Source organism: Pavona decussata, unplaced genomic scaffold (genome assembly GCF_977016875.1).
Source record: "Pavona decussata unplaced genomic scaffold, jaPavDecu1.1 SCAFFOLD_41, whole genome shotgun sequence".
Classification (NCBI taxonomy): Eukaryota; Metazoa; Cnidaria; class Anthozoa; order Scleractinia; family Agariciidae; genus Pavona; species Pavona decussata.
In genome coordinates this window covers 812,251-821,003 of record NW_028145463.1, presented here as the reverse complement: position 1 = coordinate 821,003, position 8,753 = coordinate 812,251, and the positions used below count along the sequence as shown (strand labels likewise).

At 39.6% G+C, this 8,753-nt stretch overlaps 1 protein-coding gene across 18 annotated transcripts; it reads right to left on the bottom strand.

The window, feature by feature from the left end:
* Positions 1 to 5,246: 5,246 nt before the first annotated feature.
* LOC146482912 (tetratricopeptide repeat protein 28-like) lies at positions 5,247 to 8,515 on the bottom strand. Of its 18 annotated transcripts, XM_085106526.1 has the most exons (4): positions 8,375 to 8,462; positions 7,242 to 8,014; positions 6,797 to 7,001; positions 5,247 to 6,676 (listed from the first exon to the last, which is right to left on the bottom strand). In XM_085106526.1, the coding sequence occupies exons 1-4, from the start codon at positions 8,460 to 8,462 to the stop codon at positions 5,247 to 5,249; spliced, it is 2,496 nt and encodes an 831-aa protein (XP_084962652.1). The 18 variants fall into 18 exon arrangements, with proteins under 18 accessions (XP_084962652.1, XP_084962649.1, XP_084962644.1 ...); XM_085106523.1 differs by lacking the exon at positions 6,797 to 7,001 and having other exon boundaries at positions 5,247 to 6,775; positions 7,136 to 8,018; positions 8,139 to 8,515; XM_085106518.1 differs by having other exon boundaries at positions 5,247 to 6,828; positions 7,069 to 8,100; positions 8,218 to 8,515.
* Between the last annotated feature and the right edge of the window lie 238 nt (positions 8,516 to 8,753).

Below are 8,753 nucleotides of genomic sequence, written 5' to 3'. Positions count from 1 at the left end.
CAAAACCAAAGTGACATTTGCAAAATGGTTTAGCGAATTGCGAAATGGTTTAGCAATTTGCGAAATGGTTTTGCGATTAATGTACAAAAGCGAGATCTTATCGAAGAGATATCCTTTTATCATTATATCTTACGCTGTGAAGATATCTCACGCTGAGTGATAATTAGATATCATGATATCTTAAAGATATCATGATATCTTAAAGATATCGTTAAGATATCAGGATATCTACTTTTGACCGCGATGGCCCGCCATACTGTTGGAAGTATAGTATTTATTGTTTTTTTTTTTTTTTTACAGCAAATTACCTTTTCAAGCGAAATGGTGACAGATAATATGATGGTGATAACTGATAAGAACAAGAACTGCAATTTAATCTCCACTATAATGACACCGATCAACTCCGACACTTTGCCCTGTTCCACGGTTACCAGGACCTTGCCTAATCTATCGGAAAGGCAAATGACTTGATCTCCTCGTTACTCTGAGCTCTACAACGGCAAACAGCAGTGACGGATTATTTGAAATAAATCGTCCGTGAAATACTTTGAGCTAAATTTTTTACAGACTGTTGATGCAAGAAAAGGCCTAAGAAACTTGATGTTTTGTTACATAGATTTGCATATTTTTCTGTAGATACTCAACACTAAAAAAAGACTGTACTTATCGACTACGTGCTCTCTGTGTTAGAGCTAAAACTTTGCACGGACTTGAAATGCGCAAATACAGGGCACTTAATGTTTTGTTTCAATGATTTTTGCATTCATCTTCACAAATGTTCACCTTTCAACAAGCGTTTTGCTATATAGAGGCAATAAAATTACGTTGACTGCCATTTTTACCCAAGTTTTATTGTACCTCTATTAAGCGGCCAGTTTTTAAAGTCCCCAGGGTGTCCGCTTAACAGAGGTCCGACTATAATATAGGGAACGACTAAACATCCCCATCGATCTCAATATTACAGCGGTACAAGAGTGCCATATGGCACAAGACGTCATTACGCGCTCAATATTGGGTCAATTTGTATCAAATTTGGACACCAAACAGATCTTGGAGATATCTGCACAATGAAAACATAAAATCTTACCCCCCTTATACATAAGACATGATTAACCACCCCTCCATTTTCTAATATTCCACGCTAAAATGGACAGGACCATTCCGTTTAAATAAATTAATTTTTCATTGTTTACAATGAACACTACTTTGCGAAACAGAAAAACACTATCCGTTAGAAATCGAAACTTCTTGAAAAATCGATAATTTCGATTTGACGCATCAACGAGATTGACCAATTTGCACCGAATGGCTTTCCATATAGCTGATACGATGGATGCAATGCCTGTAGACATCTATTAGGGTTCTATCTCGTAGGATGAAGATGGGAGGGCTGGTCTATAAACGCACTGTATAATGACAGAAGGGGTAGCACTGGAGTATCTTTCAGCCATTTTCAATGTTACGTGCACAGCGCTAACGCGCACCTTATCCTTCGACGGGCCATCTGCAGTCTTAGATGTAAGCACAACTGATTTATTTACGGTTGAACTCGACTATGGGCAAGGGAGATGGGTTTATTAATCTTCAGAGTGACGTGGTGGGGGGATATTTAGAAGTCAATCCGAGATCGATAATTAAATCGGTGGTTTTAGAAATTTAACATGAGAACAAAACGGCTGAATTCTGTACCCGAAGTTACAGAACAGAGCCGACCAAAAGCGGTGAAATAGTTTGAATTTTTCTGAGAGTCATGCAAAATTTACAGGTTGATACATTTATCAGCCATTTTAGGTGAGCATTTGTCATTCAGTTTCAGTTTAGCCAATAAGTGTTTAATTTTCATATACGGTCTTTCAGCTGTTTATCTAGCATGTCGAAGATGGTGCGTCGAAAGATAGTCGCTGTTCCAGTCTTCCCTATGCACGTAAAACTGAAAGGCTTTTGATTTCTTTTGTTTGTTCAGTTGTAAGCTGGTCTATTCGTGACCCACCTAAGGATAATGCTCGTAAACGGTCGCTATTTTTATCTTTATGGCTCGCGAAGATTGGATACGAGAGTGAATAAAGGCCACTCTCGTACCCACTCTTCTCTCGGCCCACAAACATAGAAATAGTGACTGGGTATAAATCTGTCTAAGAAGGACCTAGGCAGTGGCTTCGGAGGTCTTTAAAGAGGAAGTGTCACTTATTTTTAGTGTCACTTTGAATAGCGAAAAAATATATTTGTATCGGATGGGAACATTAAAATAATGGTTCAATTTTTTTTTACAAATATCCCTTCTAGGGAACAAAAACTAGGGTCAGTCATTTTTGTCTGCAGATGGCTCAGATGGAAATGGATTGAAACTTGAAAAAAATTGACCAATCTTTTGAAGTCCTCGTGTGAATTTAAAACTTATTGTATTCTATGCTCACCCGGAGAAATCATTTCAAACTTTCCTCCCGCTGCTCTAAAAGCGATTTCATGAGGTTCTTTGTAAAATATTTGAGCTGTTTTGGCCAACATACAGCAAAATCTCCGCGACGGTTCCCCCTCAGCTTAAAATAAATAAAATAAAATATTTGGATTCTACTGTTCTCAAACCAAACACGTTTCACAGATTTCACTTTTTAATGTTAATATTTACAACAGTCTCACTCATTATATACGCTACACTAATTGTTCTGTAATGAGGCGGTTTACACGATACTGGATAGACTTTCATTCCTGTACGACTTGAACACTTGCTGACATCGTATTAACAAAAGCAGGTTTGATGAAGCTATAAGTTTCATTTTGTAACGAAATGTTGAAACTTGATAGAAATATGAAACAAACAGTCATGTCCCGTTTACATGACTCCAGAACGAGTTTTCGTACAAAAATTGAGATTCCTTGTCCGGTAAAACTTTTTGGTTGAAAATTCATATTGTTTTTACTGATAATGAATACTACTATGGAAACGAATCCACCGGTTTGAAAGGCGTTCGGGTATCATGTAAACACAGCTAGCTTACTTACTGACTTTATAGAGCAGTTTTCAAATAAGAACGTGTCAAACGCAAAGTAATTACTCTAACCAATCACAACAGACGTAAACAGTCCGGTGAACCAATCAGAATTCAAAGCAATTACATGTAACCTGTAACAGTTGGCCAAGCGCGGGAAAACGTTGGACATCAAGGCACGATTGGTTTTGGCTTTGCTTCCCATTGGTTGAGAAAGTGCCGCGAGTTTTGCTGCCAAATCAGAAAGCATAATAAAGCAAAACCAAAGGAAACGCAAAATTACTTCGACACCCAATTGAAGAATGCTCTATACCTACTTATTTACCTAGTTACTTACATATATACATGACAAGATCTGCGCCAGGTTGTTTAAAAGACCATTGCGCCAATTTAGAATTGACGTCCACTCTGGAAAGAAAAAACTGTTATAATAAAAGCATTTTCTTATGTTTGACTTTAGATAAAATAATTGCACGATGCAAATAAGAGGACCACTCGATTATGGCATCTTGTAAAAAGCAAAAAGAATTCATTTGAAAAAAAAACCCAGCATATTTCTTAACTTGTTCTCTCAAAATTAATGGGATTTCAAACAACCGAGCCCTGATCAGTTCTAAGATAATAATTGCATCATCATTCTTCTGAGCTTATTAAGCCGGTCAACGCTAACTACATCACTTGTTGTTGTTATTCAAACACAAGTTAGTGAGAAGTATTTTATTTTAGTATTTGAGTCTTCGCCCTCTTGTAGTCAGGTTTCTGTGAGTTTACTCGCAGTCTTAGACTGTTTAAATTCATTGCTTAGTCTTTTGTGCTCTTTCTAACTTTGAGGGTCTTAGAGACTGTCCTCACTTACAATGACAAGCACAATTTTTGCGGCCAAGATATCGTATTTTTAAAAGAAACACAATTTTTACGATTTGGAGAAAATCATATTTACATGCGAAACTGAAAACACTAGAAACGTCATTCTTAAAAAAAAAAATTGAAATTTCTTGCTTCAGTCTAAATATGGGTGGATAAACCGTTAAATTTGGCCTAAGTAACCACATTTTTTTCTGAATTAACAATTAAGTAAAACGTTGTTCTCAATATTGTCTTAAAACGAATAATGACTTCAAAAAATTAATAAAATGACTTCAAAATATCTTAACAATGTTGGTATGTTATTTGTTATGCAGCAATATAAAATTAAATGTAACGTCAAATTCATTTGTCCAGTTTTCTTAACGTTACATCAAAAGAAGAAAAATTACGTTTTGAAAACTTCATAAAGTGAAGTACCATTTTGCGCACTAAAAACAAGCCTGTACATGTCCTGCTCTCCAGATATATTACGAACCACAAAAGCAAAGGTTTAATGCAGTAACTTCATTTTGTTTCCCTTTCATTTGTTACTGATTTACTGTTTGTTTTTTTTTTATCCGGCCATTACATCTAAAATATTTACACTACATACAAGTTCCCGTGATAGTTTGCATCACACCAAATGGACGTCATCAATGGATCAGTCAGACTCGTTTAGTAGTCCTCTCTTGTCTTGAGTATGATGACACTTCTGCCAACCAAAAAATATGTGAGGGATAAGTTTTCCTCGAGGCTCTAAATTTAGAAGTTTGTGGAGCTCAGGTGAAGCGCTTAATTTTTTTGTTTGCCAGAAAAAAAAAGGAGAGACAAAAACGAACAAAATTGAAGACACTACCCACGAAGGCCACGACATATTTTTGGCAACACATTAACAATTTCCCTTAATCAGCGAGATTCCTGGTGCCTCAATTGAAAACAACGTTCAACGGAAGTTTGACTTCCATTGAGGTCATTAAGTTCATAAAATGTCTAAAATTTAAAGGTACCATTGTTAAAAATCTGAGGGGAAATGGTAACATTCGTTCTTTATCTCAAACGGTTGAAACATTAACTAGTGCGAGAACAGGCGATCAAAATAGCGGGGAACGCAATTTTATTTACGTTGCTTTTTATTTTCTGAACGCCTGGAAAAGGCTAGAGTAAGAAAAGTGAGGCATTTTCGCATGGTACCAAGAAAACACGAAAACGAACATCTTCTCATGGCATCCTTTCTTAAAGCTATCCCCTCGTTTTAATAAACAGCGGAAGGCTTGGTAATTGAAATAATCTTTAGACAGCTTTTACGACTATTCCTTTGGCAAGAATTGAGCTTTCTTTGCAGTTAGCTGTCCTTGTTTATCATAAAATTACGTCTGTCTGAAGTTAAACACAAACTAAACTTACCATTCTGTTTCATTTCCTTTCTGCAAATTCAAGCTTCACATCATCCCCAATCAGCACAAATGGAGCCCAGTACTTCAAGTCACGGAACTTCTCTGACTCGCGCAGAGATTTCATGGCCTGGTGAAGAGCCACACTCGCGCTTTTTCCTTCCGCCAGGTGGTAGTAGAAGTGTTTCATAAACTCCATGGTAGCCTCGTCATCAATCGCCCAGAGTGACACCAGAACAGAGCGAGCACCAGCATACAAGAAAGCTCGCGCGATACCAACCAAGCCCTCAGACTTGACTTCTCCCCGGCCACTGTGACAGCAACTAAGCACTACGAGTCTTGCTCGCAGACGAACGGCTTGTACATCTGACATTGTTAATATGTAGTATTTTTTCGCAGGGACGCGAGATGTCCAACCTGGGTTTGGGGCCAAAAGAATTTCTCCAGTTTCAGCACTCCCGTGTGCGGCAATGTGCACCAAAGCAACCGACTCCAATCTTTTCATCACTTCGTCTTTAGTCGCATCTCGTCCGGTGAGAGGTGTGGTCTTTAGAAGTTTTCCAATCATCTCCACTTCCTTTCTGGCGAATGGAAGCTGCTTCCAAACGGGCCTACCAAACACGTTGGTAACTTCTTCCAAACATGGGTCTCCCACAAGCAACGCCCCACTCCTACTGTGAAAGTCCTTGGGCGCATCTGCGATCAGTCGTAAAGCGGTCAGCGAGGGAACGATGTGAATCCTGATTGATTCACTAAGTGCAGAGTAAGGAGCCAGGCAAAATGGACCATCTGGAACAAGGAGTAACTGGTCACCTTCGAGCAAGTCTGCAATGGGGCCAATAATAACATCATATAGCTGGCGCAAAGAATTGACAGAGGAGGTCGGTGATTGGCCTGTTTCCTCGGCAGCTTCTCTGTTGGACGGCGGGCCATCACATTCTTTATCCATTGACCGATCCTCGCACATTACCCGAACGCCTACAGCAATGTCTCTCAAAGTAGCATCTATTAGCAACTTGCAACTATCAGGTTCTATTTCCTTTTGCTTAAAGAGAATCTCTTTCCCTCTTCGCAGCAACCAAAAACTGATCGCATTTTCATCAAGTGCAAGAAAAACTGTTTCTTTAGTTACATTGTTTAATATATAGGTAATTGTCTCCTTAGTTTCAGGTAAAGCGGACGGTGATGAGTCAACTCCATACTGCTCTTTCAAAACATCGATCAAGGCCTGTGCTCGTCCTTGCTCAGCAGTACACAAAGCCTCGTCAGTCTCTCCAGTCTTCAAAAGAGTTCTCCATAGCGAAGTGTACGCACGCTGGTAAAGATTACGAAAGCTTATTTTCCACATATCTTTTGACTGTAGAAGAGCTCTTATGTCATCAAAGGTTTTTACGCTCGATCGATAATTATCAAGTGCCTCACTAAAAGAACCCACCCATTCATAATAATGACCTAATAAATGGCATGATTCTGCCTCTTGAAACTTTTGCCCTATCTCTTTAGCAATACTAAGGCTTTGTTTGTAACACTCTACTGCTACTTTAAAATTACCTAGTCGGGAATACACATTGCCCAATCTGCTATAAGTAGCTCCTTCCCCAGCCCTGTCCCCCGATTCTTTCGATACAACAAGACTTTGTTTCGTGTACTTTAGGGCTTGTTCAAAATCACCCAAGCTTAAATGAGCTGCACCCATGTTTCTAAAAACCGCCCCCTCATTATCCCTGTCCCCAATTTCTTGAGCGATACTGAGACTATGTTTCCAACACTCAAAGGCCTGTTTGAAGTCAAGCATATTATAATAAGCATCTCCAAGACTGCCATAGGCTACTCCCTCCGCACACCTGTTCCCTGATTCTTTAGCAATACTAAGATTTTGTTTTTGATACCATGCGGCTTGTTTAAAATCACCCACTCTGTTATAAGCATTGCCCAGGTTGCCATACGCTCTTCCCTCCTCATCACTGTTCCCTGATTCTTTAGCAATACTAAGACATAGTTCGTGATACTCTGCGGCTTGTTTAAAATTACCCATACTGTAATAAGCATTGCCCAGGTTGCCATACGCTATTCCCTCCCCAGCCCTGTTCCCTAATTCTTTAGCAATACTAAGATGTAGTTCGTGATACTCTGCGGCTTGTTTAAAATTACCCAGACCCTGATAAGCATTGCCCAGGTTGCCATACGCTGCTCCCTCCCCACCCCTGTTCCCTAATTCTTTAGCAATACTAAGACGTAGTTCGTAATACTCAGCGGCTTGTTTAAAATTACCCAGACCGCGATAAGCATTGCCCAGGTTGCCATACGCTCCTCCCTCGCCATACCTGTTCCCTAATTCTTTAGCAATAGTAAGATGTAGTTCGTGATACTCTGCGGCTTGTTTAAAATTACCCATACTGTGATAAGCATTGCCCAGGTTGCCATACGCTCTTCCCTCCCCATCCCTGTCCCCTAATTCTTTAGCAATACTAAGATGTAGTTCGTGATACTCAGCGGCTTGTTTAAAATTACCCATATTGCGATAAGCATTGCCCAGGTTGCCATACGCTCCTCCCTCCCCATACCTGTTCCCTAATTCTTTAGCAATAGTAAGATCTAGTTCGTGATACTCTGCGGCTTGTTTAAAATTACCCATACTGTGATAAGCATTGCCCAGGTTGCCATACGCTCTTCCCTCCCCATCCCTGTCCCCTAATTCTTTAGCAATACTAAGATGTAGTTTGTGATACTCAGCGGCTTGTTTAAAATTACCCATATTGCGATAAGCATTGCCCAGGTTGCCATACGCTCGTTCCTCCCCATCCCTGTTCCCTAATTCTTTAGCAATATTAAGATGTAGTTCGTGATACTCTATGGCTTGCTTAAAATTGCACTGGCTGTTGTAGACCACGCCCAGATTGAAACAGGCTATTGCCTCCCAAGCCCTGTTCCCTAATTCTCTAGCAATACTAAGATGTAGTTTGTGGCACTCTATGGCTTGTTGGAAATCACGCAGACGGTGATAAGCAGCGCCCAGATTGCAATACGCTTCTCCCTCCTTAGACCTGTTTCCTAATTCTTTAGCAATACTAAGATGTAGCTTTTGATACTCTATGACTTGTTTAAAATTACCCTGACTGTGATAAACATCAGCCAGTTTAGAATAGGTATTTCCCTCCCGCTCTCTATCGCCCAATTTTTTAGCAATGCTAAGCTCTTGCATGTGCTTCACTATATCTTCTGACTCGTCCTCCGCCATTTAGTTAGACGATGACCGGAGATCGTATCAAATGTGCTTTGTTTCACCAAGGACGTTCCTAGAAAAAGAGAAAGTTTGAGAACTTTCCCATTTGTACTTAATTTCTCTGACTCTGATATCTTTCGCACATAAATTTACACTGACAGACACGGAATTCCTGTTAAAGGGCTTGATGCAAGCTACATTTCTCTTTTTTCCGTTTTCTTGAAAGGATAATTACAGAACCATGTTCTGTTGTTTCAATTCGTTTAACGTATCTGTGGCAACTTCAAGTTCAAGGGCGATGAGAGC

Bases quoted from the DNA above. Each gene is read 5' to 3' on its own strand.
- LOC146482912 (XM_085106510.1), bottom strand. From the start codon at position 8,462: ATGGCGGAGGACGAGTCAGAAGATATAGTGAAGCACATGCAAGAGCTT. The intron at 6,901-7,017 runs GCTTGACTTCAA...AGCTCATTTAAG, and splicing joins GGAGATGCTTATTATAATAT to CTTGGGTGATTTTGAACAAG.